The 19488-nt window shown below is 41.1% G+C and overlaps 1 protein-coding gene across 1 annotated transcript in view; it reads left to right on the forward strand.

The window, feature by feature from the left end:
- The first annotated feature begins 3762 nt into the window (after positions 1-3762).
- The window catches only part of unc5a (unc-5 netrin receptor A), a 116882-nt gene continuing 101156 nt past the window's right edge, over positions 3763-19488 (forward strand). Inside the window, exon 1 of the mRNA XM_071526228.1 lies at positions 3763-3853. Within this exon, the coding sequence (XP_071382329.1) occupies positions 3763-3853 (91 nt within the window). The remainder of the gene's footprint in view (positions 3854-19488) is intronic.

The following is a 19488-nucleotide window of genomic DNA, read 5'->3' on the forward strand; positions in this document are numbered from 1 at the left end:
AGAGGAATCTATTTGGGATAGAAAAAAAATCATTCTATGAATAAATTGTTTGCGTTCCTTTTTCAACTAGCGGAGCACTAACCCTCAAATAGAGCCTGAGCTGCTTTCAACCAGTAAGCATCCACTTGAACCCGCAGAGTCGAAAGAGTGGCTTAAAGAACAAATGTAAAAATGATCGGAAAGAAAGACTTAATTTGAGGGTATGACAGGACACCGTCTCTTCCTCCAAGTCACAGGAGTTGTACTTTGAATCAAAAACACTGAATCAACTTTAATTTTTGGAGTGTCTGGTTTTGATTTATAGTCATGGAATAAAATACAGCCCATTTCATATGATTTGGTGGTTATCCCATTTTACATTTTCATCAAATCACATTCTCAGGCCATATCTGTAAAATTGAGAAATCATCAGAGCTGAAGTAGTGGGATATTGGAAGTTCAGCTTCATCAGCAGTCTGTGCTGCTGAAATGAGAGACCTTCAGTAGGCTCCTTCATCTCCCTCCCTCCCTCCCTCTCTTTCTTTCTCTCTGTTTTTTAAACTCTCCATCTTTCACTCTCATTCGTTTTTGCTCCTCACTCAACTGCACAGACGAGGTGAGATCACATGGAGGCTACTTTATCTCTCCACTTGTGTGAAATAATTTAATTAAATAAAGTCACAGCTCCGCGCGGCATATCCAGATCATAAAATCTCTACTTGGTGTGTTGAGTGCGACTTCTGCCAATGGGTGCAATAATCTGGCACGCACTAAAGGCCTTTGTATCTAATGTACGACGATGGTGGGTTTTACAATGGTTAGAGGTAAAACATGCTTTAATAACTTTATCATAAATTCTGAGTAAGGCATCTATATTCAGTGTCAGTTCAAAAGAGCTTACAGTGTGCAGGACTTGATTGAGTCCCTCTCTGTAGTTTACGGAAGGCAACGCTAATTTATTACAGAGAATGGAGGACCCACTGGAGATCTTATCATTGTAAAAGTAATACCTACTGGTTCAATATGTGCATTGTGCATTACTGGGATTTGTTTAGCTTCTAATTAATTTCCCTAACCCCCATATCAATAATATTTAATTAAATTGATACACTATTGATCATCATAGAGTCATTATGCATGGTAATTAATGGCTAAAATGCTGTGGCATGCAAATCTGAACCTCAATTTCATTCTCATTGGACTGCATCCTCATAAGTGGTTTGCAATGTAATATGCAATCCACTGATGGCTTATTAAGATCTTTACAGTCATTTAATCTGAGACTGTGGTCAATTATATCTCTCTGGAGTAGCATTGCAGTTTAATTTGATATAAACAAAACAATAGGCTGTGAAGCTGTGGTCATGATGGAAGCTGATACACCCTGTCTCTCTCCAGAAGTCTGCACTGGAATGCAGACAGTCAGAGCCTGCACTGCATCCTCCTCGAGGGACCTGCTCCGTTGTTTGTAAACAACAAATAATATTAATTTCACGCTGGACACCTTCTTCGGATCGATGCGTATCGACCAGGCGAATCAGTTGTCTTTATGGGTTGTATGTTATGAGTGTAATTGCTCAGTTTGTGGAAGGCAACAAGAACAAAAACATTGAATCCGTAACATACAAATGAGCCTCATGTTTTCTTAATACTTATAGATCACTAAATCTAGGCCCTTTGAATGGTGACTGCCGTGAATAATTCAAGATGATACAAGAGAAATGGTAGTTCTGTCTCAGATTTGTGATTGATTGCAGGAGAACAAGCTGCTTGAAGTCTCAGGATATTGTAACTCAACCCAATGACGGAGAGAAAATTAATTACAACACCACAAATCGATGAACAACTGAATGTGTCAACTCCCCAAAGAGCTGCGATTGTTCATTGTAGTCTGATTGAGGGAGAATATGGGGCAGGGTGCCGGGCCTAAAAGAATCTGTGGCAGAGCGGCAAGGTTGTGGAAGAAGAAGGCGCTCGACAAACACACATTAACACGACTCCAGCACATCACACACAAGTGATTCCTTTGAGACCAGCTGTCTCCAGATGCCCTATGATAACACAGCATCAACCAACCATGCGTTCAGACTAGACTACACAAAGATTATTCAACTATGGACGATTCACACAAATGCAAATAGACTCTCAGAGCCTTCTTTTAAATGTATGTAGCTTGGGTGCTTCTTTTTTTTTTTTTCAGAAACCAGACCAGGGATGTGTGACTGGAAAGGACACACTCCAGCTTGCACGGTTTGATAGGACATGGAGCAGATTAGGAGAATAATAGAGGGAGATCATTATGTGCAACCTCACAAGTGACCGAGGCTGAGTCATTCTCTTCCCTTTTGCTGCTGTGCGTCTCCCTTGCCCCTTACCATTCAATGGCCGTCAGGATTTGATTATGAACCATGGGTGTGTGTGTTTGTGTGCTGTCTGTGTGCATGCGTGTATGCGTGTGTGTGTGTGTGTGTGTGCACGCTTTGTACTGTCATCCTGAATGTGACTTTGACCTTTAGCAAGGGATGCTAGATGGAGAGAAGGCTTAATGAGTTTGTATAGCTGAGCTCTATCTGAGGAATCATCCATCTACATGAACCCCATAATTAGCTGGTAAGACAGTGGTCCAGTTCTTTTCTTCCACTTATTATTCTGCTGACTAGTATATGGGAGCAAACAAACAGATAAACAAAGACACAACCCTCCCTCCTTCTCCTCCATCCCCCTCTGAAGTGTATTAATAATCTGCTGTCGATTCTGGCAGCATGTAAAAGGCATGGCTGAACAGTTTGGTAATCACTCCGGTGTCACCATCAGAAATGAGGAGAAGCAATCTGGAACATAAGTCACATCCAGGTCGGAGTTTGCTGACAGGTGTACTCTCTCATGGGAGCGCTAATCCCCACAGTTGTTCATCTGTTTTTGTCCGTCGTTGATATACTGCAGCAAAAAGAGAAAACCCCAAGACAAAGCAGAGACATATGTATCTGAAACTCAATGACATGCAGATGTGATCGGCATGGATTTGTATGCAAAGCACCGATCTGATTCCTATCACACAGGATTGAATGTCCTATCCATCATTTTCATTTTATGCAGATAATATGAAAAGCATATACCCGGAAAACATGCAAGAATATGGATGAAATATTTTTCCATTCTCTCGTGAATTCCCAGCATTAGACAAATGGTTAGTTATGTTTATTCAAAACATGTAAATAATTTCCCTAAGAAAAAGGATATAATAGTAGGATGCGCTTAGGTCGCTCCATTCCAACCGAGCACGCGGAATCCGCTCCTGGTTTTGGTGCTCCGCTCCTCGCGCTGTACCTTCTCTGACTCTCATCACTCCAGCATTGCTGTGCAAGCAGATGTTCTTTCTCTGATGCCAATTCATACCGTTTTCGCATTTGGAGAAGGTATTCCTTCGCGGGAAGACTGCAAAGAAACAAGAAAAGCTGAAATTGCCCGTGAGAGAGAAAGAGAGAGAGAGTTGTGAACGGATAGCAGCTTTTGGAGAGATACAGAAACCCGAGGCGGCAGGCGAGCGAAGCGGCAGTTTATTTACCACACCTGTGATGCGTTGTTCTGAGCAACGAAGACGCACGACGGGGATACCGATGGCCACGGTACGGCAGGAGGATATGTGCTGAGGAAAGACTTGGGCGTTGTGAAACGGCGTTCAGTGCTACAGAAGACACTCTTCGGAGCCTAAAAAGCCCAGTCTGCCAGTGTTTCTTCTCTCCTCCCTGCCTTCTGAAACTTCGGCGATAAAAAAAGATGATGATGCCCTTACTTCTGGGCCCCTTTGTCCGCTGTAGATTCAGCGCCACGCTCGTCACGCTCTGGCTCGTCTTCGCTGGGTTCACCTGCATTGGTGAGTTATTTTATATTACGCATAGCTACGGTTTGGTTAAGATGTAGGCAAACATCTTTTTGTGGGACAAAACACAGTAGCCTACGTGCAGGAAGGCTGCACGTGACAAGTTAGGCTATATCAGATGGTTTTGCTATAGGCGTCCGCGCGTAACATAGCATGGACAGTCGTTATTGTTCGATAATTTGCTAGCATTAAGAGTCATCAATTAGCTACACCTTCAAGGTTACACAGAAGAGAGTCTGTGTAACATTAACTTCAGGCTCATTCCACTCAACCAACTACATCCCCAGGTTTGACACGCTGTATGTTGCTAATATATTTATTTTGAAGGGCGCCGTGCTGTCTGTATGGTGCTGTCGTGGCATGGATTTGTATCGCCAGTTGTGACTGAATGGGAAGTTAGGGCTACACATGCATGAATGGATTAAGAGCCACGCCGCACTATGAGAGATGCTTTCACAGATGGGCCCGTGAACAGTGAAAGGCAATGCTCAGTAACATTATATTCCCCTCACTCTCATATAGTCAGCATTCAGTTCAGTGTGCGAGCCTAATTACAGTAGATTAAAAATATCACGGCGGCAATCATTTTGTTATTAAATCATTTATCACTGAACCGGGCAAAGCACATATTTAGAGTCGTATTCATCCATCTAACCGGGTGCTGTGCTGGCTGCAAAGAGGATCGTTCAACTCCACGTTTCTGTCCGCCGAGGACTCATTCCTGCTGCATTTGCAGTATGGTGACAGCTTTACGGAGTTGGTAGACGACCTACTCGCACTGATGAGTTACGTTTTATGATGTAGCCTGTTGGCCAGACACTCCCGATTGCATGCAAATGTGCTTTGATGTACAAAACAATCAGCAACAGAGGGGTCAGCCAAGCTGAGGCATCACTCAGAGAGAATATAAGTTTGCCTCAGCAGCCACAAGATCAAATTTCCTTATTACTCATTTGTATTTTTCACTTTTAAAATCATATATATGTCAATAATGTTAAATCTTATTTAGCAGCAATATAGGTAAAAATAATGAAACTCTGATGTTAATGCCAAATCAATCCAACATGTTATTGACATATAGCCTGTCATTGCCCTAAAAATATGATAAACTAATGAAGGCAATGAAGATATTAAAACCAATCATTTCACATTCAAACCAGTGGCTTGAATAATGCATTAAATTGTACTGGTGCCCAAAATGCCCCAATTCACAGTTTAGCACTTGGACAACAACCAAACGATTCTTTGAAAGACTTTATCTTTTTATTTGCTGGGATGTTAAGTATCATCCTCACAATGCAACTCAGCTGGAAGCCGCTGGTGAGTATCCAAAAAACATTTTGCAGGAATTTCACACTTCATTTGCCTTGCGCTTGTTTTCCCAACTGTTAACCTTGCTGTGGACAGAAGGCAAACATGTTAAAAGTTGTGTAATTGCGTCTCTTGCTTCAGGACACTGAAAATACATGAGATGATGAATTAAGAGGGCTTTTCTCTCGCATTAATTAGTGTATAATTATGAATATATTAAGATTAAATAAACAGTCATGCTCCAGGGACCTCATATTTCAAGCTAGGTAAATAGCAGTGCGGTGGTATTTACAAGACACTTTATGATGCATGTTGAAACCGATGTATTCTGATTGGTTTGCAGGGTTATATGCAAAACGCCCAACTTGCACTAGCTTCTTCTCTATCCTCTGTAGCACACTTCTTAATGGTCACACCCCTTCTCTGTGTTTCAGTCTGTGTTGCGCTCCAACACGCAATAAGTCAGTACAAGCATGCCTATAGGCTCCCAACACAGCTTACAGGCTGCCTTTATAGGATGGAGAGAGTTCCAGAAATGGATCGGAAGGTAATTCAGTAGCCAATTCTTTCTACATCAGGGCTGGGACAGTCTCAGCCGAGATCACTCCGCTATCCTCTGTAGAGAGGGAAGGCGCTGACTCTGCATTCGTCAGTATCAAAAGCCGACTTGTCTTTTTTGCAGGGAAACATAACTCAGTCAGTAATAAAGGTAGGCCTGTCAATCTAGATTTGAGCTAGCTGAGCACTTTCCCTTTCACTGTGTTGTGAGTGATCTGACGGGCCGGACAGAGGGGGTAGGTATGCTTTCAGCCTTAGGAACAAAGAACTGTACCACTCCAGCGGTGGGTGCACAGCACTTGATGTTTCCAGTATGTGTAGCGTGTGTGTGTGTGTACAAGTGTGTGTATGTGTGTGTGGGTGGGTGGGTGGGTGCTTCCACAAGGATTTGCATACATGCATCTGCTGTATGTGTGTTTGATGTGTGTGTGTAGATCGTCCCCTTGTTACTTTGTCAAGAGATCATCAAAAAAAATCTGCAATCCATGCAGAGAGAATAAAAATCCTGGGTTTTCCTTTGTTTTCCCCCTGCCCAATGAGAGCGTTGCCAGGCAATTGTTGTCTGGATCAGTAAGGGAGCATGGGATTTGCTATCAGACTACTTCCTACTTATGTGAACAATCACCTGAGAGCAATTTTTACTGGGTGTTAACCTTGATACAATACAATACGAGGAGACGGCCATTAGAAGAAAACCAGTAAAAAACTGTTGCATAATACTATTATTTGTGGTTTCCCATCTCTCTTGCATGAGCACAGTCACATGAGGGATTCTTTTGCTAGCCTTGTCTCTCATAATTCTAATTTGAATCATCCCAGGGTTGTTTTACTCACAACCAGTTTTGTCTCCCCTCATTGACTCACTAAAGAATGTGATAAGGAGAGAGAAAGCTGGAATTAACATAATTTATTGGGGGAAATTGCCTTCTGGTCAAAGGAATTTAAAATCGCTTCTTTTCTGTCCCATAGCTAATGCATGGCAAATGATCATCATGTATTTGCAGGGATATGGTCTTTCACATGGCGGTGATAATTTACTACCAAAAAGAGAGAGTTTTTGTTCCCTCCAGTCGTGGGAGATGAATTCAAATGACACATGCAATGGGAAGACTTATGCACTGAGGGAAGGAAATTTAGCATAAAATTATTTATTTTCCCAACCCCTGATACCCACCCAATAAATTAGCATGATGTACAAGTGCAGAATGCATCATGCAAGGGGGGAAATTGCACTTTAGAAAAGAAAAAAATTAGGCAAAAATTAAACCGATTTCACTCCTCAGGAGAACACATGCTTACAGTATTTAGAATTTTGTACTGCTTACAGAATTTGAATTGGATGATATCAAAAAGAAAAAGAGAGCCAGAATTGCTTATTTTCGGCACTGGGCTGATCAAATATTGTATTGTCATTCACTGGCCTTCACATTCATCTGTCTGTAAGAAAGAATGCAGATGGATGAAATCCTTTTTACTGTTTACTCCGTAAGTCTTGCAAGATTTAATTCTTCACTTAGAGTTACTGTGATTAATGGAGGCATAGATAATAGTTCAGCATAAATGAATAAAAGGTAAACAGTGCATGTCAACACGGGTCAGCTTTAAACGATGGAGGAACACGCTCCATTTGGTGACAAATGTCCACACGCCTTATCTCTCAGAAAGCTTTATATGTCCACCCTCTCCTTATCATTTGCAAATGGCAATCTTGAGGAGAAAGGGAAGGGCACAGGCATCGGAGAGGACACGCGGAGGATGAACCTCGGAGAGGGGAGGAGTTAGAAGGTGTTATTTTCTGCAGTCCGTGCAGAGGCCCCGCAAAGGCACTACATCTCTGTCAAACTCTGCCCTTTTGTTTCAATTACCCCATTTCTATGATTCAGGTCTATGTGAGAGCGCTTAGGGGTTGAAGCCGAGCTGTTTCCCTCCTGAAATGCGGTGCGCTGTAGTCACTGTCTGTGCCGGTCGGTGTAGGTAGGGTAAAATTGACCTTTCACCTTTTGATGTGCGATGAGATTACCCTATCTCTCAATCTGAACCTGAACCATAATTCATAGAGGGCCACAGTATCTGACATTGTATCAGCAGCTGGGAGATTACCCTCCATCTCTACTGTTGGGTTTCTGTCGTTGCGAACCGCTCTGCGCCCGCAACCAACCTCATATCCAAGGGCAACCAATGAGAAGTCGGGATGAGCTTGTTGAACTGAGTCTTTCCCTGGAGGGGCTAATCGAATGTTCTCTCCCATGGGCCATCTCTCTCTCTGTGTCTCTCTTTCTCTCACTCTCTCCATTCATGGAGAGCTCGTATAATGCTGACCTTGGAAGCAGCTGTATTCTCTCACTGGGAGCAGATTTCACCTCGGCACAGAACATGGAACATGTGGAGGTTGAGGTTGATGTCCAGGAGTCAATCTCACTAGAAGTACTAATGTGCTGCCTCAGGCACTTTGCGGTAGTTTCGCGCCCCTCGGTCCCAACGTGCTGAGGAGTGGCTGAGCGTTGAGTGTATGATGAGGTGAGGAATAAAGTCCTATATCGTTCACTCACTGTATAGCCGAGATGCCATATTAGCCGTGGCGTTTTGTTTTTAACAGAATACAGATGTGTTGGATGTGTTGTGTTGGACGCTTGTTTGCTCTGTGAGACTCGTGTGAAAAGGGTGATTATTTTTGATGTTCTTATGCATGATGCGCTGGTCCGCCTGCCTGGTCAGCGTCACCTTGTACAGTGAGAAAGGATGTGTGTTAGGAGATGTTTCCAGGACCTTCCCGTTCTCCAAGTGATCAATACTCTTCTCCAAATGGTTAATTGGCCATCAGTCACTGTCAGAGGAAGTGCTTAGGAACCCAGAGGTGTCGAGGTGCAGCTCATAATAAGAGAGTGGCCAGTCCTCTGGGTCCTCTCCTGGCCTTTACTTCAGGCCAGGTGGCGGCTGTGGAAAGCGGATCTGAATGCAATATGGAAAGCCGTAGATTAATAGTTCCTTAGTAAGGCCACCAGGGAGCGATGTGAAAGCCACTTCCACTTCATCATACAGTGGACCGGATGGAAAGTCTGCAAGGCTTGCATTGAGGGAGAAACTTTGAAAAAGCGTGAAGGGCATTTGATAAGAACTGGCAGGGCAACTTGATTCTTTGTCAAATATGATTCTATATAATTGATTGCTATTGTTAATTTATCTAAAATTACTTAATGAAAATACTGTATTTTTCAATATTTGTTTTAATAGTTAAAAAAATAAAAATCCTAGTAACCATTTTCAATTAATCATTCATTGATCATTGATCATCTCAATTCATCATTAAAGAGAAATCATCGGATATGATTTTTTTAATATATTTCAGCAGGTTAGCAGTTAGTAGGAAGATTCATCACACACAAACACTGATAGCCTACTTTTGTCTGCCAGTTCAACCTTGAAGAGAAAATACACCTCAAACCAAATATATGGCTGATTATTATGCTTACCCCTATTTAGCATGGCATGTAAAACACATAATTAGAAATCACCTAAGGCTACCCAGACGGCCCTGCTGGTGCTTGATTGGCAAGGGTATTTGAGGGCGGTCTGGCTCAGACTGAGCCAGGATTTGTCATCTTGAAGTGATTTTGTTGACAAGACAGGAGGCACAGTGACCTTTCCTCATTATGTGTATGTGTCCAGGCACTGATGCCTTAGGCAAGCAATTCAACTGAGTCAACAGAGCCTTGCCTCTCAGAGTGCATTCAGCCCTAGACAGCATGTTGTGTAAGGTTAGAATATGCAGGATTTAGCGGCAAGCCTGTTAATAATTCAGTATTGATACAACATTACTAATGTCAATTGTGTGACCTTTTGGTTGCTCTCTTTGCTTATAGGTCTGTGTAAAGGAACAAGCTCAGAGCTTGTAATATGGCTCGGCTCAGGCTCCTTCTCTCAGCTGACTCGCTTTTCACTTGTACCTGAAATTATCTACAATATTATTCTAATCTTATGCTGTGCTGAGTTGATTCCCACAAAACATGAACCATTTATCACCCACCCAAAATGTGTAACTGTGAAAGAACAGCCTCTCTGATCTATATAGGTCCCTCTGTTATTGTTTTCCCCACACAAACCCTTTCAGGATGGGAAATGGGGTCTGAACATTACAGATTCAAAGCTTAAAGCAAAGCAGCAGATTTTCTTGGCAAGGCCATCAGGAACACTAGGCTTATGGAAACACATTCAAGTCCATACTCCAATAGAATTAATCATGACAACATAGGTAGCACTGGGGCTAGATGCTCCCTTTTTACAGTGTGCTTTGCTCTTGCTTATGGCTTCTATGGATTTAAATGTCCACTGACAATGCATTCATGTTGTATCAAAGTAAGTGAAGTGTTTTCACACCTGCAGTTTCTTGTCACCAATGTTTGGATGTAAAAGGATGTGTACAGAATAGGTCTACAGTACACTTTGCGTTTGGCATTGCTTTTCACAGCTGGTTAAGTCAATTATCCACTGCTAAACCATGGTAGGTTTCGGGTAGAATCAATACCCAAGATATTACTTGGATTGGATTCAAATGATACTTGAGAAAGAGATTGTTATGATGATAGGTGTTCAGTTCTAGGTGAATTACACTTAATTTCAGCTTTTAAATATGACTTGGGGCATAGAGCATTTTGGTCGGCATTAGGGGACATTCACCATGGTTTACCGTAGCCAGAACTGAGAGAGAAGAGTTTATCCTATAGCCATAGTAGCATGTATCAGTGGGTATGGCATCATAGAGAATTAACTGGAAAAGGTGACTGTGTATGAAGGTATTATTGCAGCAAAACACCTGAGATGTTGCATGTTGGAATTTAAGCTCACAGAAAATATTCACATACATGTGTCCTAAATTTGAATTCACAGAAACGAGTTACAAATGTGTTGGTAAGAGTCAGTATTTGAATGAATGGAATAGAAGCTTCAAACTCATAATATGTGCTCACTTTTTCTTGTATATATATTTTTATAGGACAGTAGTACCACTCAGTACACACAAATAGCGAATCCGAGCACTCACTTTTGCTACAATTGTCGAGGGGCATTTGATGCAAAAGTGATTCACAGACCTGTGACTTCCAGACACTGCGAGCCGACAGCTAAGAGGTATGGCAGAGGCATGGCGGCCCTACAGCGATTGTGTAGCCAATCACAAGAGCTGTTTAAAGCAGCTTTTTCCTCTTTTTTTCTTTCCTGGTGACCTAAAAACATACACTTTTCCCTTAAGGTTCCCAGTGAGTTATGTTTGATCACCCCCAAGTATTTATCATAAGATATTCATATAGGATTTGGTTATTTAAAAGTTTAAAGGCGACTAGATCCAATATGTTCTGTTCTCTTGGAGAGAATGTCTCATGTTGAACAACACGTGTATTGTATTTTTTCCTATTATGTCTTTATAAGGCCACAATCACTGCAGTTGCAGTCGTATCAAAAGTAGCTCCGTTCTGCCACAAATTGAATGTGCAGAGATCATAGTGTGTATTTGACAGTCCTTAGTAATGGAAAAAGTTAAAATAGTCCCCATTAAACTCAATAATTAGCTGCATGATAAAGTCATGCAATACTTTATCAACTGCAATACACATGCTGTTTAAAACGATTATGTAGTACATTAGTCAAGGCAGCAGTATGTCTCTGCGTGCTATTTTTAATGTATTTTTTAAAACATCGGAGCCTGTGACTTCCAAACCTGCAGTAGAACAGACTTTTCATGGGCAATAATGGCAATAGGAAAAAACTAAAATTACTCCGGTGTTATCCTTTTAAGACCTTAGACATATCGCTTGGGAGCAAGTTGCGTATCACTTACATACAAGTGATTCAGCAAGCAGTTGTATTTTAATCTCTACTTTATAGCCCCGATGCATGCTGTTCTCTCTTGTATGCTATGCCAAGCTCCATTTAAAAATCTGGCAGTTAAATGTTGCCTTGCTAATCGGCAAAGGTACACACCTGGTAAAATGTATTTTCAGAACTTTTATAATTAGGGAGTTCTGGTGAATTCGGCATACATCTGATCCAATAAAATCTTAACTTTTACATTAGTAACACTGCCTGCTATCGCCCAACATGTTGTAGGTTGGTGGAAGAACAGTGGGGGAATAGCCAGTGAACCAATTTGTGTATAACAACTTAAGTGTTCTGTCGTTTGCTGATAAATAAGGCAACATTAAATTGCGTGTGTGAAGGAATGTATCAGTCTATTAGCCTCTCAACTTTGAACTATTTAAAGGTGATAAAACATACCACACAGGTTTTATCTGAGAGGTTGCAATGGCATATTCAAGAAGCTGTAACTTGTACTAGAAAAATATATTCAAGAAAAAAAAAAGTGAACAAATATCATATTACACTTTTACAGCTGCTATTCCATTTGTTCAAATATTGACTTGCACATCTGTCAATCTTTTCTGTGAATTCACGTTTAGTACATGATTGTGTGAATATTTTTTGTGTTTAAATTTCAACATGCAAGTTACAAAAGTACATTCGTAACTATGCCGATACCAGATGATTTTCTGGCAACAAGGATATAGAGCATTGCTTCAGGACATTCGGATGTAAAAGTTAAGGCAAAAATTCATCCATTCCATGAATCTACAAAGTCTGTTTCATTTTTAGTAGAAAATATTCAGGCATGCATATGTTGAATTGAATTACATTCTAAGAATATAATTACATTCTAAGAATTAATGTTATTCTCCTTTTAACTATGAACCATGTTCAAAAAGCATGTAAATGCCCAGTTTATGTCATTTAGTCCCCCCAGCCCATCTAACAGTATGTAGTGCACAGGTTTTGGGTTAAGTCTGTTAGGTGCACTCAGTCAGTAGATATTAATTGAGATTAAGATGAAATTTCTTGTGGCTGTGACATGGATACTATGGCAGTTCCTGCCAGCGCTCACGCCACTCCTGTCGAGAAGATTGTATGATGTCTCATACCGTAGCACTTCCATTCTGGTCTAACAGATGCTACCTATTTGCTTTAGTTTAATTTGGTGCTGAATGTTATGTATTCGCCGGTGTACTGTTTATCTCTGTACATAGACTTGAAAGTGCTTTACAGATTATTGATTGGAATTTTGCCACTGCCTCTTTTGGGAGTTGGCGCTGTTTAACTCATTCAGTAGAAATAACAAAGCTCTTGATTCATCTTGTTCATTTCATTCAGTTGCTTAACATTCAGGTGGGAAGGGCAGACATCTGGTGGCCAATAAGCAATAATATAAAGAGTTATTCGTTTCATGTGACTTGGTGTCCAATTTCAAGCAGTGATTGACTGTATGCCGGCCTCTGACATTGTTCAATTGACATGATATTGTTAACAACTCCTCTAATTACTTGATTAATCCTTTGTTCATAAGTCACTGTAGTAAATTTCTACTTCTGATTCAGTAAAAAGGATAGATTCAAAATGAGCAAGTCATTCACAAGTGCCACATCACTCTTGGCTATGGACACACTAGAGGATTATTGGGTGGATTTAGATTTGGTAATCTAATCAGAGGGGAAATTCCAACTGGAGGCTTGTTTAGGTACAATGCTCAGCAAAAAAGTATTTGGTAGTTTCGGGGTATTGACTCACAGACTGATCTGAGCTGCTCCAGTAATATCACACATGATATTTATGTCTGGACATCTGCATGTGGGGATCACAGTTTCATCCCGAGAGTGGTGACGGCGATAGCCAATGAGAGCCGAGATTGCAGTGAGGTGAGGCAGAAAGAACCGGGTCTGGCTATCTGCCTCGGTTGTTTTGATTGGTGCCACGTTGGGTCGCGTGTGTTCCTGCGAGATTAGAGGTCTTAACATTAGCCTTAGTGAAGCGTCAGGAGTCAGTAGGATCGTTTCAGTTATACCACAAAGTGTGTGATGCCCCGTACTAGCTTAAACATCTAGTGCGAGCATATTGATGACTCACAGGCTGACTGACGTTATGCGTGTGATGCAATCTGTTTTCAAAATCGGTTAGGATTTCAAAAGTCTTCTGGTGTGTCCCCCCAGCCTTACAGTAGTCAGAAAGGAAAACATCAACCTGATTCTGTACAGTCAGACAAGTCGGAGCGCACAAGCCAGTGAGCCCAAGAATCCCTTCATTTCCACTGGAGTATTTCCATCAGGGCTACACACACACACACACACACACACACACACACACAAACTGTCAGACCAAAAGCCCTTGGATCAACGTCTTAAAAGTGTATGGGAAACTCGACAGTGCGAGATGTTGACTTTTATGTGGATATTCATCAGCTTTTAGAATTAAAGTTTCTACGTGTTAGACCGTGTCTGTGACTGAATAACCTTTTCCACTGATGCCGTTTGTCCTCTGTTGAAAGCTTGAGTGTTCTTGTGAATCATCTTATTTTCTTTACTTCACATCAGACATCAGACATCAGACCACATCCCTAAATCACACTATTACAGTGCGATGCGAGTGCCGCAGACTGTGAGATTGGACATTCCATATTTAGCTATTTAAATCATATTTCTGGCTTTAAATTACCCGACTGAAAACTTGGGCAGATTGGTTTCAAGCTGAATCATCACAAAGCCAAATGTAATTTGGCTTATTTTCTAATTTCTTGGTCTACAACATACTTTGCATATGGCTTTGCTCTGCCATTTTCACTGAAGTAATGATTAAATAATAGCTTTACTGGCTGAGTCAGAACATCATTGTTCAAAATGTCATTGTTCAACTTTTGCTTTAGATATTTTTATTTTTTTATTTTATTTATTTATTTTCTTGCCGACACGTTGTGCTCTGCAATCCTAAGCCTTTACAGACAAGAATGGAGTAATCATTTTAAGAGGATCATTTGCTACAAAAAATGTCTCTTTTATCTTTGTGCACTCCGCTAGAAAAGTCTTCAAGTCCCTGTCCAGATTTGTAAGAAAGGATTTGTCCCACTCATGTTCAAAGGATCAAGATGAAATTGTGAAACAAACTATCCCCATGTATAAAAAAGGCCTTCTTTACTTGGATAACTTGTGTTAGATCTCACAAAGGCTTTTGTTTTGCCTCGGCAGGCTTCAGCGTTCCTTTTAACAAGCATGTCTTACCTTTCAGATTCTATTACCTTAATCAGTGGCATACATTAGCCATCCTCATTCATTAGAGTGGAGGAGGCTGAGAAGCTGACAGTAGAGCATTTGGAAACTTGATTTGTCTGCTCTTCCTTGTCAGTTTTATGCCTCTAAAACCACAACTCCTGCAATATATTTACAGAAAATAGTTGTGTTAAAATACATTTGCAGCGCTGCGCTAAATAGCAAACTATGCTTAAGATTTATGGTGTTGACATTATCTGTGCCCATCCTCTGTAACTGACTGCCATTTTGAGTGTTAAGCCAGCGCTGATGCATGGAGCCTCCACAGCCTGGTGGAAGTTGCCAGAGCCTAAAGCAAACAGTAGGGCTCATGGTCCCACAAGTGTGAGGCAGCCAAGTAAACCCATTAACTGCCTATAGAGTGGGCTGTGGTATTTTCTCCACACTACGCTATCCACAAATGAACCACAAGCTGATTAGCTGTTTGTCTGCCTGTGTCAAATAACCACAGACCAGTCGCGAGGCAACATGTCATTGAATGACATTTACTGATGACATAAAAATTGTTCAAGTCATTTAGCATGCTTGAGGAAAGTTGTTGAGTAAGTCGGAAACATTTCAGTTGTAGTTAACTAATTGGTCAAGTACAGTATGTTAAAAAATGTACAGTATGTAAAAAAATGTTCTGTTCTGTATTTACAGTAATGCCGGTAAACCACAGCATAAGCATTTCACTTGGAAGACATAATTTGACAAGTCCGCAGTATTTCATTTCGGGGCACTGAGGCATGATACTTTCTTACTCTGAATTCTTCTATCCCCTCTCAACATATGATGCCCAACTGTACAAATTATTTGAATCGCCAGAAGGTGTTTGATTTATGCTGAGTCTGAGTTATCAGCTCCACACAGGCCATGTAGCTTCTCTCTTATCATTCTACCCAGCCGCTACACGATTGCAGAATTTCTGCATGTTTTTGAGCTCAGCCCTAAATTTGATGACAATAGTCATGAACAGAACAAAAAGACAAAAACTGCCACTTGCAGCAAAATGAGAGTGCCTCCCCCTCTCGTCTAATTTTTGTGTCGGATTCTCCTGCAGTATGTTTGACAAGAGAGGTTGGCAGCTTTACGCAGTGGCACGACTCAGGCTGCCGTGGCTGCTCCCCACCCCGACCCCTGTCACACAATTAGCTCTCTGCTTTTGAGATAGCTAGAACAAAGGTGAACTCAGGGAGCTAAGGCTGCATTCAGTCACAGCGGAGGGGTGTGTGTGACACTCTTATGACTCCAGGGCACTCTCTTGACCAGAGAAGTCGTTGGCTGTCACTAAACATCACTGTCTCCCTCCCTACTAATGGCGTCTCCAGATTGTGCTATGAGGAACAAAGGCTGGTTGTATGAGAGATACGAAGGAAAAAATAGAGCCGCCCCATTAAGACTGCAGGCTTTGGTTTGTGTTCCCAGACAGATTTGTGACAGTGGCTGTAGACCTATAGAAGTGTCATGACAGATATGAACCAAGGAACAATTATAGGGTGATGTGCTTGAAGCTAAGCTGGCGGTTCCATCAACAAAAAAAAGTGTTGAAATGAATAGCCCAGCAAGCACACATGCGTGCACACACACACACACACACACACTCATGCAAGGTCAATTCTTCCATGTATTTGGCCATTAAAGCCTGTCAAAACTAAGCTAGGTTAAGCTGGGGAAATCAAATACCTAGTGTGTTATGCTGCCCATTTTCTGTGTTGTTTTATTCATAAGGTTAAATCCAAAAGGTGAGCGTGTTAATACAACAAAGCTTATGCAGAATAACAACAAAATGAAATGTTATGAAGAATAATTTGTAATTTTCCTGTGGCTATGCAAATAAATAAATTCAATTGAATGAGCAGAATATTTTTCTTGATAATCATTTGCTCATTCCGAATTAATTTTTATTATGTGCAAATTTGCATTATCCTGCTTAGTAATCAATCTGCACTGGCAATTTTATGTGTTTCTGCCAACTGTAAAATATCTGGGTTTAGCAGCAGGGGGATATTTACTTGTTCTTCATTCCATCTTAGTTGCTGTCACACTGGGAAGTAGGCTGAATGTATTTAGTAACACATAGCATGTCTCGCCTACAGTCTGTGCACTGCAACGCTTAAGACAATGATGAAGCATAACTGCATAATTGCGAATCCAACTAAAATGTAATCAAAAACAGAATGTTTTATTACCTTGGTGGTCCTCTGTCTTTTTGGAGCAATGCTAATGATATTTCCGTATTTTCATTGGCTGTGACATGCAAAACTAATTGGATTAAAAGACAAGCTTATTTGGCAAAGTTGCTTCATTACTGTTCTTTCTCATTAGTTTAGCAGCATATATGGCCCCAAACTAACAGGGGGAAATGATTGATAGTAATGGGTCATTTCAATTGTCAACGTCTGCAGGACGTAGTCCTAGTTGAGATCAACATTCTCTATTTCTACTGCCTTTGGTAAAGTATGTTTTTGTCCGAGGTTGACTCTCACTAACTGTGTGACAAAAAATGAGTCCCCTATTTCTTAGTTCCTTTATTTTGAGTGTAAATGTTGTTTTTTTTTCAATTTGATAATTTAGGTCTTGGCAGTTATTGTGTGTGGAAGATTAAAAGTCAGAATGTTGTATGTGCCATATTTGTGCAAAGCATTTCAGGAATGCAAGGCTTAGCATCAGTGATGTCACACCATATCTCCGTCTCCATGACACTACGAGTCATAACACTTGCCTGGAAACGCAAGCCCACCCAGTGTCAAGAAATAGAGGTCTTCTCTAGAGCTAGAGCCGCTAATGATGCTGACAGAATTAACACTATTAAAAGCAGCTTCTTTAATAATTTAATGATGTTTCATCAAAAACCCACGCTGCCAATATTAAAAAGGAAAGGTTTCGTTTGATGTAAGCAAATCAAATGTCAGGTTGAGATTTAGGCAAAATGCTAAGAAATGGTAAGATGACTTTCTTAGCTGCAGTGTCTTTCAGTATGAGATGTTTTGCCCTCAACATAGACCCGCATTTTCTTCAAAGCCAGAATGGTATTATCCCTTCATCATCCCTATTTCCCGGGTCACAGCATGTATGCTGGCCCATGTGTCTAACTTTCCCTACGGTAGCTGCTGAGTCCCACAGGTTTAGCTGTAATACCCTGGCTAATTCCCCTACATGTCGGGTTATTGCAGTCAAAGCTCCTGTTTCAGTTTATCCTCAATACTGCTTTATTTTTTATTTTTTTTACTGATGGCTTTATTGGGCTGTATTTCAATACTCCCCCTCCCCCCTTTCTCTCTCTCTCTCTCTCGCTCTCTCTCTCTCTCTCTCTCTCTCATTCTCACACACACACACACACACACACACACATCAGTCTTGCCGATGTTTGGTAGCATCATTTTTCATCACTTAAGGAAAAACTGTTATGCACTGTGTATTCTTCGTGTCCATTTTCTGTTCCACTGTTGCCCAGTGTTTATTCAGTCGTTGCCATTGCCCTCTACAGTTTAACTTGCTATCTGATGCTGTGGTTGAAAACAACCTTAAAAGTTGTGTTCCTGATATGTGGAAAGAAACAGAATTGTTCACACAGTCCCCACCCACACACCCACACTCACACGACTTGTTATTCAGCATGAGCAGTTGGTAGCGCAGCGGTAGAAATTGAGGTTTCCGAGTTGAAATTTTCACCCCAGTTGGCCAAGTCTGTCATAGAGTCCACGGGTTTAAATAGCAACTGATAATTAACTGGAATGCTCAGTTAACTGTCTCCGCATACAACAGGTGAGAAAGCGGCTTATACTTGATTTATAATACAGTATTGCCACAATGTGAGAATTGAAGTTTAATTTCAAACAAAGTAAGATGGAACAGCTTTAGGCTGGGCCAACTGTTTCTTCCATAACATGAAGAATTAATTGGTTGCAAAGGACTTGTTATTTTGGCATAAAATCCTGATATTGATTGACCCAGTCATGAATATCAGATGTGGATATAACTGATAGTGCAGTAAATGTTCTGCTGCACATGGAATATTGGGACTTTTTTGTGTTATGATACATTTTGATACACTATGTGCCTACCTCTATATCTGTAAATGGTATTTTTTTAGCGGCATATTGTCTTTCATATCGTCTTTCAAATTTGTGTAGACTGAAGCATAACAGAATCAAATCCTTGAATCTCTTCATTTGTGACAATTATAACAATGGAAATAGCATTGCAACAGTTCACTGGTTATTTCCCTTAACATCACAACAACCTCCCCCTCCACATGAACCCTACCTGATGATAACAGAGAGGAGCACACATCAGTGATATGACTTCATTAAATAAACCCTTGACCCCTGAGATGCTGGGCTGATCTATTTCCTCTAAGTCCCATTACCTCGCCACAGAATGGAGATCCCACACAGCGATTGTCGCAGTGCTATCTCTCTATCTTTAATTTAGAAATGCAGGAGGACTGCACATGAGGAAGATGGTTATCCAGGCTCGGCGTCTGTCTCGTCACTTCATGCATGTTAGCTCTCCATAGCCTCCTTTGGGACCGCGTATCTGGCTGCGTTCCACTAGCCACTACTCTAAAATAGTTTTCCTTCCCTGCGTCCTTTTCCCCAGTGACCACTGATAGGGCCAGTGATGTCAGAGATAATTTCC

Source organism: Centroberyx affinis, unplaced genomic scaffold, assembly GCF_046629955.1.
Source record: "Centroberyx affinis isolate AG114_WGS23_722 - 3 ecotype Tasmania unplaced genomic scaffold, CSIRO-AGI_Caff_v1 ptg001395l_1, whole genome shotgun sequence".
NCBI classification, from domain to species: Eukaryota; Metazoa; Chordata; class Actinopteri; order Beryciformes; family Berycidae; genus Centroberyx; species Centroberyx affinis.